This window comes from Schistocerca nitens, chromosome 1 (assembly GCF_023898315.1).
Source record: "Schistocerca nitens isolate TAMUIC-IGC-003100 chromosome 1, iqSchNite1.1, whole genome shotgun sequence".
In the NCBI taxonomy this organism is placed as follows: domain Eukaryota; kingdom Metazoa; phylum Arthropoda; class Insecta; order Orthoptera; family Acrididae; genus Schistocerca; species Schistocerca nitens.
Genome location: NC_064614.1, coordinates 695,142,438 through 695,155,356, shown reverse-complemented (window position 1 = coordinate 695,155,356; position 12,919 = coordinate 695,142,438). Strand labels below are relative to the sequence as shown.

General features: G+C 40.9%; 1 protein-coding gene across 5 annotated transcripts in view; it reads right to left on the bottom strand.

Moving 5' to 3' along the window:
• LOC126259559 (histone deacetylase 6) overlaps positions 1 to 12,919 on the bottom strand; it is a 339,218-nt gene that overhangs the window by 240,319 nt on the left and 85,980 nt on the right. For all 5 annotated transcript variants that reach the window (XM_049956465.1, XM_049956456.1, XM_049956474.1 and 2 more), the window contains one exon: positions 11,453 to 11,550. In XM_049956465.1, coding sequence (XP_049812422.1) covers positions 11,453 to 11,550 — 98 coding nt within the window. The remainder of the gene's footprint in view (positions 1 to 11,452; positions 11,551 to 12,919) is intronic.

Genomic DNA, 12,919 nt, shown 5'->3' with positions numbered 1-12,919 from the left:
AGTCCCTCACTGTGGCTAGGACATTGAACAGTAACCACAGTTTGTTGCCCTTTTAACCTTGTGGATGCCAAGTACTTCAGATATTCGGCAGGTTGACCATATTATTGGTGAACAGGCACAAAACAAACTTAGGCCGAAATAATCTATGAGCTGTAACTGTACATACTTGTTTCTGACTCTCTCTTCTTTGAATATGGATGGCCTGATTCCAGCTAACTAAGCAGACTGGGATTTTAAGACATGTTCTTCCTGTAAACTGTATGAATGTTTGTGGTTTAATAAATATTGGTATACAATCCCCCACTGCCTAGACCTAAATACTCAATAGTCACTGATTAGGATTGTAATAAATGGAGAGGCAGTAACCAGATGGCAGACAGGATGAAATCCCACAGCTGATTTTGTTTGTATTATGAATTTCCCACAAAGATGTAGCAAAGAACTTAATATCATGCAGACCTGACACAGAACACGAGGCTTGCCCAGTAATTAATCTCAGTTTGCAACCCTGTGGGCTAAAGAGGTGATGGGCAAGTGAGGTTGTCAACCTGACCAGTCAGGTCCAGCGAGTTGCAATCAGTTGTGCAGACCCACTATCAGTCAGGTTGATTTTGTGTGTGTGTGTGTGTGTGTGTGTGTGTGTGTGTGTGTGTGTGTGTGTGTAGACTGAAGTAACGAATCTGTACAAAGGTCGAAATTCAAAACCAGCTCCCCTGCCCACTAGGCAGATGATCCAAATTACCATTCACACCTATGTCCACTTTGTATCCCCCTCCCCCCAAACTGGAATAGCATTTCACAGGCTCTCCAGCTATATCGGAACAGCACCTCAGCATCACACAAAATGGGGGATTCTGCCTGAAACCAGGGAATAGGTGCTTTAATCAAATTAAACTATACAGTTCCAATAACCTTTTCAAGCCTCACACATCTATGACGTATATATGCAGACTGAAGAAACAAATGAATTTCTGTACCACGGCCCAGATTTGAAACCGGGGATCCTGATCACTAGACTGAGCTGCTATTCCAATACAGTTGGACAGACTTTGCAATTATGTTTGAGTCAGGAGGAATATCAAGTGGGTTGAGGCATGAATGGAAATTTGGATCAAGGAGCGAGACATGCAGTTGTGCAAAGTCAGTGTGCCAGATTGGCACAGGGGTTAGCGCTTCTGCCTAGTGAGCAGGAGACCTACGTTCAAATTCTGGCCTTGGTACAAATTTTCATTCGTCGCTGCCATCTGCACATATGCATCATAGATGATTGAGACTTGAAAAAGTCTCAGGAAACACAGTTTCATTTGGCCATGAAACATGGGCTGGACAAACAAACTTGCAGCATACAAGACTGTATTACAGTAAAATACCACATTAACAGAGCCACTTTTAAGGAATTCCTGCCTTTAACAAATGTTTCTGTCAGTCCCAAGGAAATTTCCATAAGAACTATTTTACTGAAATTTAGTTTTAACAAAGCCAGCTTAAACATAACATCCTCTTTTGAAGAATAGCAGTTCACCGAGCAAGGTGGCGCCATGGTTAGCACACTGGACTCACATTCGGGAGGATGACAGTTCAAGCCCACGTTTGGCCATCCTGGTTTGGGTTTTCCATGATTTTCCCTAAATTTATACAGGAAAATGATGGGATGGTACCTTTGAAAAGGCACAGCCAACTTCCTTCCCTTTCCTTCGCTAATCCAATGGAACCAATGACCTCAATGTTTGGTCTCCTCCCCCAAATCAAACAACCAAACAGTTCGCAACGAAATTCTGTTATGAAACTAAAACCCATTTTCAAATGAACTGCAATAAACTTCTAACAGAGAATAATTCACAATAAATTCTAATTGCCAATAAGATTGTCATAATATCTGGTCAATAATTACAAACAAATTCCAATTTCTGCAGGCATGTTGTGATGTGGCATCATAGGAGACATTGCCATTAGGTCCCAGTGCATAAGTTGATCGCACTGTGTGTTCTATTAAAGTGCTGAATTCTACATTGTAAAAGTTTTGTGAAGTTATGGCAACCAAAAAAAGCATTCTGAAGATAATCGGAATATATATATGTGTGTGTGTGTGTGTGTGTGTGTGTGTGTGTGTGTGTGTGTGTGTGTGTGTGTGTGTGTATGTTTTGTTTCTTTTTTCCGAGTTTATGTGCACACAACAGCAAAGTTATCAGTGCCCTTGCACATAGTAAAAGAAACAAATGTGGATAAAATCACTAAAATTGTTGCACACAGTAAGGATGAAACTACAAAGTGACACTCAGACAACACAACTTATGACAAAAAAAGGGTAAAAAGTGCTATACGAGGGATTAAAATGTTAGTAAAATGACAGAGCAGCTAAAACACTGGCATACAGAAATGAGACCAGCTGAAACCTTTCAAAAACATGGGTGAGCCAGTCACCTTGCTACCACATTAACACCATATCACTAAATATTAGGAAACATGCGGCTCAATTCACAACACTTTAAAATTCTAACCACACCCATTTGTAGGTCACTTAAAATGGAGGGCACATCTGTTGAACAAATCTGCCTCTGCCCTCTGGTCTGAAAACAAAACACAGTCTAATAAAATGTGGCACACTGTGATCTGTACACCACAAGTACCACGCATTGGATGGTCCTCTTGCTGGAGCAAAAAGCCATGCATCATAGGGCTGTGGCCTATGCGAAGACGAGTAAGGAGGACCTCATCCCATCTACATGGCTGGAAGGAGGTATACCACAACCATGTTGTGGGCTTCACTAGACGGAGCATACTGTCTATCACTTCCTGCCGTTCATCCTCCCATCGACACATGACCCTGTACATCAACAGCAAGGTGACAGCATGCAGAGGGACAGCACACTAAACTAACTGAGGAATGCGACACACCACCTTGGCTGCTACATCCACCTTTTCATTCCCTGCAAGACCCATGTGCCCTGGCACCCAGCAGAAAGACATCTCCTTCCCCTGTCTCTGTACTTGGAAGAGGGCATCCTGGATATTCTGAGCAACTTTATCTGCTGGAAACAAGCATTGGAGCGAGTGAAGGGCACTCGGGGAATCAGAACAGACAGGGAATTTAGAACTCAAAACACGTCTCATCTGCTCCAGTGCCCACAATATTGTGTACAATTCCAAGTCATAGACAGTAAGCCTTGAGGCAGTCGGACCTGAGGACACGAACAGGGAAAATAATTGAGCAACCAATGGAATCCCCATGTAAATACAGCTGCAGAGTTAAGGTGCTTATTTAAGACTAATGTATTACAAATATACGCAGGAGTGCCACCTCTGCCGTACTGCACTACATCTAAAATTACTCTCGGCCTCTGCAATAAGCAGGGTGGCAGTTGGTTAAAACCCCAGGTTTAAGCCTTTACATGCCCCACACCAAGGGACTCCAGCACACACTTCAGACACATCCCAAACATCCTCATTGCCAGTAGACGATTGGTAAAGAAATGTTCCATTGCTGGATGAGCAAACGGTATGTTACACTGGGGAAGTTGGAGTAGCGAGGAACTAACACAACTGTTGTCCTTCGGGAAGCTGCCGCTGGATGGCTATTGATGGTTCACCAGCCTCGGCACATAGACAGGGTAAGGGGCTAATCCTATAAGTGCGCATGACCAACCTGATCCCCTCACGGTGTACAGTGTCAACGACCTTCAGTAACAAAGGCCTCGCTGGCCCATACACTGTGCACCCATAGTCCAGCCCTAATCGCACGAAAGCCCTATAAAACTGGAGCAGTCGCACCCTGTCTGCACCCGAAGGCCTGTGGTTAAAACACTTCAAAATGTTCAATATTTTCTGGGCCTTGGCCTTCAGGTCCTTTGCGTGTGGTAACCATGACAGTCTGTAATCAAAAATGAGGCCCAAAAACCACAGAGTCTAACAGGGAGGATGGTGTTCCACACACACAATTCAGGTAAATTAAAAATACGACAAGAACGATTAAGATAAACACACATGGATTTCTCTGAAGAAAATGTAAAACCAGTCTGTGTTGACTACTCCTCCGGCCTCTTCACTGTAAGTTGCAACTGACAAGTTGTTGTGGCAATATTGGGGGAGGAAGAAAAAACTGCAAAATCATCCACAAATAAGGAGCACTGCACAGGACTCCTTACCACAGATGTGTTACTGCTTATGGCTGTGACAAAGAGGTTAACACTTAAAACACTGCTCTGAGGAATAGCATTCTCCTGCTTGAAACTATTTGGCAGCACCTCACCAGCTCTGTATTGAAAATGCAATTTGATAATAAGGATGAAATCAAGGTGGGGAAATGGCCACAGAAGCTCCACTGGTGGAGCTACCATTGAATAATGTGACTCCACGTAATGTAGTATGCCTTACTACTATCAAAGAATACACCTACCTACACAGCGCTGTTTACATAGGAAAGCCTTCTGGATAATCATATCTAGCAGGCTCAGGTTGTTTACAGTGGATTGACACCTTCTGAATCCACACTGAAAGTGACTCAGGGGCTGCCTGGTCTCTAACATCAACACCAGATGATGGTTAACCATTTGCTCCAAGGTTTTTCCTACACAGCTTGTCAATGCAACACTCCCGTAACTACTGGGCCACATTTGGTCCTTTCCTGGTTTGAGGAGAGGTATCAAAATTGCCTCTCTCCATGAGTTTGGGAAGTGGCCTGTCTGCCATATCAAATTAAAGCATTATAAGATGCATGTTTCAAGGGTCCACAGCATGCTGTATCGGATTTGGTCAAGAACAGGTGCAGTATCAGGAGCGTCATTCAGTGCCAAATCAACTCCCTCATGGAGAATGGGCAGTTGCAGCACACTAAAGTGTTGGACTGTAAGTCCAACTCACTCCTTACCATGCTGGCTTTGGAATAACAGAACGCTAGATCCTGGCTGGCAGTGGCAGTAGTAGTTACAAAATGCTCTGCCACTGCTTGCATGATGTGGTGTTTGTAGACACTCCTGATTCAACAATGCTGCTACAGGTAGCTGAATGTCTTTACCAGAAATCCTCCTGATGGCTTACAGTACTGTAGCAGAACAAGCAGAACAGTTGATAGGGTCCAAGAATTCTTGCCATGACCTTTCCTTGCTCCCCTGGATGATGTGTCGAGCCTTTGCACTTTCTATGTGAAAGGCTGCGAGATTTTCAGCCGCTGGGCAGCACTTAAACCACCACACACCTGACCTGGATTACTAAACGAAGTCCACCAACGAAAACCTGAAAATGTGGCCTCCTAAGATGACAAACGGGCTTTAGGATGGAGAAGTCAGCGGCTTGGTAGATCACTCGTGTGATGTGGTCCACCCACTCATGCATACTGTGGCATCGTTCAAACACAGCCAGCTGACTGAACAGTGTCCAGTTGGTCCTGCGGATCATCTATCATTACTGTGTCTTTTCGGAGAGAGTGCCATCCTATAGGTCAACCCAGAGTGGAAAATGGTCACTGGAATGAAGATCATCAGTACTTACCACTGAACATTGAGCAAACTGTGATCCTCTGACATGCGCAAATTTCAACTGCAACTACTTGCAGATCAGTAGCCAGGGAGAGAGAAAGGGAGTGGTGTGTGTACAAACACAACGACTGCTCCCTTGACCCTTTCCTCAGTCAGGTCATCCTTGTGATGGAGGGCACAGCTCCACATTACAGGGTATCATATGCTTTAAAATGCGAACACAAGCACAGGGGGTGATCCTGTGCTAAGAGTTTCAATCTCTCCACGTGTCCTGCACCTGTACCATTGTGGTCTGGGTGCCCTTTATCACAGGTGTAGCATTTTCATCCTGTCTTTCCAATGGTGAGGGGAGCCTATAGTGGGCGGAGACAGTATTGGGGTGAGATGATTGCCCCATGTCGACATGAAGGTCCATCAGCTCTGAAGAAGGCTCATGAGAGATGTCAAAGAGGATAATGTCGACACTGTCAGACTGTCTGACTCAATGGTTGGCACTTTGCCTTTGATTTTTTTGCCCTGGGTAGGCTTCAGAGCTACACCCGTTTCTTACATTCTAGGGGGAGATAGAGGCTTCTAAATAGTTGCAGCAGCACAAGTACATTGACAAATGCACATACTACTACTGACACTAGCAACCTCCATTTTTTGGAAGCATCAGATTTTTGGACTGGTTGTTTAAGAACTGAAGCAAAGGAGGCAGCGACCATAGGTAGATGCATGGTCTTCTAGATTTTTTGGATTCACCATACACAATGTGTTTTGTTGTTTTTATCTCTTCGCTCTTCCTTTCTTCAAGAAAGACACTGTAGTCCCTACTACAGACGTGAATAACTAGAGCATACACTAGTTTAGGGAAACACAGCCATATGCTTAGCAAAAAGAAACCTGTCTTGACATGCTCTCAAAGTTTATGCTATTGAAAGCAAGTATAAATGAATCTGTCTTAACCAGATTGCCATTCATCTTTTTCATTATATTTCGGAAGTCAACAATGCCTTCTTGGACTCTTTCAGCTTTCAGTTCATCTTTGGGAATGTAGACCAGATCCCTGCATGTCACCAGCACCTTTGCTGCTGTTCAAGGTGGTATGGAGCTCAGTCTCCATGACATATTCCTCAAGGCTTTTGGTTTTCTGCAGGTTAGTTGGTTGTTGGGAACTTGAGGTTTTGAACAACAGTGTCCTATTCCGCAACCACTTGTTGCATATCGGTCTGCTAATGATTGTTCCACCTTGACAGCCATGCATTAGGTCACGCAACAAACCTCAAGAGTGAGGGGTTACCATCCACAGACATTCAAGCCAAGTTCCCCATTACCTATGACACACTACGCTCCACTGCTACACTGTACAGTTGTAACTGAAGCATGCCCAGAGCTTACAATACAGAGAACTGGTAGCACTCACTAGTCACCAGCTTAGAAACCCCACGGTCACCAAGCCCAAGCCCACACCCAGCAAATGAATGCTGGGCCCCTGAGGGTGATGATCAGAATATTAAACTCTTTGTCATGACAAAGAGTTACAATCTGGTACAGTTTTCTTTGTGCAGTATACACTGAAAAATTTGCAGGCATTCCTGAGTCCTGAAATTCAATGCCCATCTGCATTAAAAAGGGAGAACATTCAGGCTTCGTCATTTAAAGGGGGTCAACACACTTTAGTTTAACTGTGCAGCTATCTGTTCCATTTAAAACATGTACATTTATCTGAAAGTAAGTAGTGTACACAACATTCTGTTTTCCCCTCAGTTCTCTTAATTCTGGGGTTCTGTGCAGCATTTGTGATGATCAAGTGACAATGGGGAACAGAAAAGAAGAGGAGCTGCAGTTTGTTGTGTGGTTGCGGGTATATTGCTTCCGCAATTCTTTTCAAAAAGCAGATTGACAGTTCTTTATTTTCTTCACTACAGCATCAAGAATCACATTAGGCTCCAGAAGCTTTTAGTTTTTATATATTAAAACACTGTAAGCAGTCATAATTGGAGCATGAAACATACACTGTATCCCAATATTCATGAAGATTCCAGAAATCTTCAAGAAAACTGGAAAGTGTATCTACTTTTGCATGGAGGTAACGATGGCAGCAGGTTGAGGTTCAGGTGACTGGTAACGAATAGAATAGACTGTGAAAATTGAACAATTTTCTGAAGGAATTGCAAAGTTGCTTAACATGATACACGCAGACAGCTTATTGCTCAAATATGATGTCACACATAATAAGTCGTACAGCTAAACTGAAGGTGTATAGGCCCTTAAGGACTTAGAAACCATCCTCCTATAAATAAGACAGCTTCATGAAACGCAAAATTTATCACAGGAGAAGATCCGCTAAACCATCACAAAGTGTCTTAACCTCTTTTACCAAAATTTGTGTGGAAAAAGTGAGGAGTAGACTTCAAGAGTATTGAAAATTGCAAGACGAATATTTTGCCATGGCTGAAGACGGATTTGAGTGCACAAATATTTTCAATTATAATGGAACTGGGATCTTATTTCAATCAAACACACAGGCCTAATCTGCCTAGACGGAAAAATGTCAAGAAGAGGGAAAAGAAAGCAAAACGTTTCAGCTATTAATAATGGGAACATTTTAAACACCCAGACGATCTATAACATAACAACACTACCGTACACCTATAATTTTGTGATTTTGTTATCGCTGCCAGGCTGACTACTCAAATTTGCACAAAGTTTCTTAGGACTTAAGGAACCAAGATGGTTCTCATTACTAATGTATACCATTTCACATCCAAAGGCAACGACATTCTTCAACAAATGTTGATGTTTCTTCCTGGTAACTGTACAAAGTCAACTGCAGCTTCTACATCTAAGCATAATTCTTCCTGTGAAAGCTAAGTAAAAATGGCTGTTTTGTAAAGGTTCTCAAAAGAAAGGATGTAGTGAGAATCTACACGCTATGCATATTTTTGTTGCTGCTGGGAATGCTGTAGCACAACAGACTCTGTTGAACCCTGCTCCCTTTGCGTCAGTAACAGTTTCTGAAGAAATGGAATGATAATTAAATAGACACCCTAGCTGCAAACAGGCGTTGATATACTTCACTGGGGACATGTTGAAAATGTGTGCCCCGACCGGGACTCGAACCCGGGATCTCCTGCTTACATGGCAGATGCTCTATCCATGTAAGCATGAGATCACGGGTTCGAGTCCCGGTCGGGGTACACATTTTCAACATGTCCCCAGTGAAGTATATCAACGCCTGTTTGCAGCTAGGGTGTCTATTTAATTATCATTTCATTTCTAGCAAAGCTGCATGGTCATCCACGGTATGTGTTCTTTCGGTAACAGATACTACCGTCATATATAGTTTCTGAAGATGATGATTTCCCTGAAGGCTGTCAATACAAGTGTGACATTTTACGACGTTGCTGTGATGCTGACAGCCAGACTTTTGCGCATTAGGTAGATGTAAGTGACTGTCTGATACTTTAATAAAGAACCAAGCACGGCTAGTGAAAGGTTGGGGGGCGGGGGTGTACAAAGAGGATGAGTCAGCTGCTCCAAGTTTTGTTTCAGATGTCGTAAACTATTTTTCCCCATTCAGTGTAAATGAGTTGATTCTAGCTAATATCAACCAAATAGAGCAACAACTTTTTCTAATGATCTTTTGCTGGCAGGAAAAAGCAAACTACAATTCTTGATTATTTCATTCAAGAAATAAAGGACAATATTTTAGGATTTTTCCTTTTCATGTAATCATATTTTAGTCTTTTGGTGGAATAAAGCAAAATTTGAATGTGAACTAGTTCTTCTTCACTCTGAATTCTGCCTTTAAAAGGAAACACCATTTCATGATTTAACATGCAACTTTAAAATGAATGCCTACCGAGTCAGTGAAAAGTTGTCGCACTATTATATGTTTTAGGATTTGCTAGATAAGTCACGTGCATGTGCAGTTAAAGTGTCGTAACTATAGGACCTAAAAATATTAAAATTATGATTATACGATTTTGTTGACATACTGAAGCTGAACTTTTATTTAAGAGAGAAAAAAAAAACATTTACGGAAAAAATATTTCAAGGTGTTGCTGTATATTCACAAGAAATTACATTTCATCATTTGTTATCTTCCCTGATTTTGCAATTTTAGTGTTTATTTTTAATCACCATATTTTCATCGCTACTGGGACAGTCACTATAATAGACAGTAATTACAATATACCTACAGCTCTCTTTCTTCTGTGGAATGGAACTGTGTTTCTTATTTGCAAATAATTCTAATTTTTTGACTTCTTTATGACAAATGGGGGAAAGGAGATTTTAGAATACTTTTTTTAGTGAGGCTTAGTTCTTGATTAGACAAATTCCCTCTTTTGTGAACAAACCATTTTGATCCAAAATATTAACTACTCTTCTTCCAGTTCTGTATCATGACTACTAACCTTATCGTGGATAGGATAATGTTCCAGCCAAGCCAGATGCTTAAAGAACACTAGATAACACACTGCATCATTCCAGTAAGGCATACGCGAGATTATGGTTATTGTGTTCCTGACCACTCCCGAACAGAAGTAGGAGGCCTAGTAAAGTTCAATACACCTAATCTACACAAAACAGAGGAATCTGTCATAGATGCACACTGTAGCACCACCTGGAACACTTAACAGGTTGAGAAGATAATTTTATAGAAATGCTAAAACACACACACACACACACACACACACACACACACACACACACACACACACACACAGTTTGGAGGTAGTTTTTCTAGTCAACTGCTATATACAGGTCACTCTTCTGTGGATAACATTTTTTCAACTGGTATTACCGTCCTATAGTAGTGTCTTAAAGTTAAGCACAATTAAGAATTTATCCTAATTTTCCTGAACAGGGTTTTGGAAGGGTTACAGACTAAGGTAAGTCACAAAACATCTTTCATTCAAATCCCTGAAACATGCATTTAGAAATATTCTGAATTCAGAGAGAGACATTTAGGGACAGAAACAATACCACCAAAATGTATTTCACAATAACAAAACTGTTGTTACTATAGGTTATCTGTCTTGAACTGACTGCAGTCTAATTAAAAAGAATTACACCAGATGCGTTTCGCTTTTATTTACATACATCTTCCTTAGTTATTGGTGTTTCTTTACATAATCTGCTCCTTCCCTTCTTGCTAGTAGTGGTGGGTGTCGACAGGCTTCATTTCGCATCTGCACTTGGCAGTCTTTGGCATTCTGCAGCGTTTCCTTAACTCAAGAGTTAAGAAAGGCAATTGTAAATAGTGCAGTGCAGGAAATACCGCAGAATGCCAAAAACTCCCAAGTGTGGTTTCAGTTGTCTGAGATTGCGGTCGTCTATGTGACTTGCATTTGTGTGAGTGAGAGTAAGAGTAAGAGTAAGAGAAAGAGAGAGAGAGACAGAGAGACAGAGAGAGAGAGAGAGAGAGAGAGAGAGAGAGACAGAGAGAGAGAGAGAGAGAGAGAGAGAGAGAGAGAGAGAGTCGTCTATTTTTGACAAATGCCTTACTGGCCAAAAGCTTTATTTGTGACAGTGTTTTTGTCGTGCAACTCAGCATCTCCACTATACGGTTAGTAGCAACTTTCCCTTTCATAATATTGTTACATTCCATACTGGATTTTCCACTGTTAGAGCTAGTGAACTGATTTTTGTTATCTCTGACTTAAAAGCCCAAGCAAAACAGAAATAACTCTTTTCCTGCACTGATAGCTTAACTGCTGTTTTTGATTAAATATTTATCATCATTTACAGTGAGTGTACTGTGTATCACCTCACTTTTGTGCTTTTGTCTAGAAAAAATATACATATGAAGTTCAAAATGTACGTATGTACAATTCACATGTATAAAAAAGAAGGCATTGGTTAACTCAGAAATGTGGTGACAGTATGACAGATTTCCACAAAACTTTATGTTTTACCAAAGATGTCAAGTGTCACATACTGTCTGAAGTAATGAAAGCTCAGTTTCCAAAACCAATTCAAGGTGTTCATACCTGACAATTGCCATTCCATTTTGAATCTTCTTTCTGCATACTGCATCAACAATTTCAATAGCACAGCCAGCAGCCAGTAATGAAAGTTGGTATGTACTCTACAAAAGTTTGACAGAATTACTAGATATATCTAACAAAAGAAAAAAAAACTATAAATTCTGAGACAGAACTGCTGGCCAGAGTCTACCTTCAGGAGGCGGAATATCATTACTGCCAACAGATGTACATAAAAACACACAATGGTATCCTGGCTTTCATAAATAACAGTTCCTTGCTAGGGGAGGAAAGGGGGGGAAAGCTCAGGAAAGAAAAAAGTTAGCCAGGATTCTGAGTGACCTGCCCTTCAATTTTAACTTTCCTCTACCTCCTTTCTATGCTCGCCAGGGAAGGAACTATTATTTCAAAAAGCTAGGATAGTGTCACATATTTTTGTATGGGCCTATTGACAGTAATGATACTTTACCTTCTCAGACGACACGATGGCCAGCATTTCTGTCTCACAATTTACTAGATATTAACCTGTGGAAGAGATATTTGTGGAGCATAAGTGCAAATAAATATTGGAACTACGTATCCATAAAACAAAGTAAATATTAATCATATATTGTTAGCAATATCAGTAATAGAATTCTTATGATACATAAAACTGGAAAAGATGCAATAACATTCATGGGTCACAAAGATATTCATAAAAACTTTCAACATAATTAGAGAAAGGATAGATTGCTATACACTACATATAGGAGACCTTTAGTAGCAGACAGGCACAACAAAAAGATTGCTATACACTTAAGCTTTCGGCCAAAAGGCCTTCTTCCAAAGAATCATGAAATAAAATTTTTTGTGAAAAAATGTAATTGTAAGGCAGCTTTGAAAACCAGAATTTAAACTGTTAAACATTTCAGGTGCAAGTGTGATCTCCATATTAAAATTCCAAAAATTGGAGAAATATAGGAAAATAAGGAGATGTGATAAAACTGAAAGAACCAGAGGTTGTTGAGAGTTTCAAAGGAAGTAATAGATATCAATTTGATGAATAGAGGAAAGGAATGCAGAAGGTGAGATGGGCAGTTTTGAGAGATGAGAAACGGTGAAGGCAACAGAGGATCAACTAGGCAAAAAGACAAGGCTCAGTAGAAGTCCATGGATAACACAGGATGTACTGAACTTAATTCAAGAAAGAAGATACAAAAATGAAGCAAGCAAAACAGGACACAGACATCTAACAAATGACATGTCGAGAAGTGCAAAATGCAAGGCAAAAATATCTGATGGACAAAGGCAAGACAGCACAAGATGACTTGACTAGGGAAAAGGTAGATGCTGCCTATAGCAAAATTAGAGACATTTTGAGAAAGAGTACCTCGTGTACAAATTTCAAGGGCTCAGATGGCCAGTCAGTACTAAGCAAACAAAAGAAAGCTGAAAGGTAGAAGGAGTATACAGAAGGGCTACTAAACGTGAAGA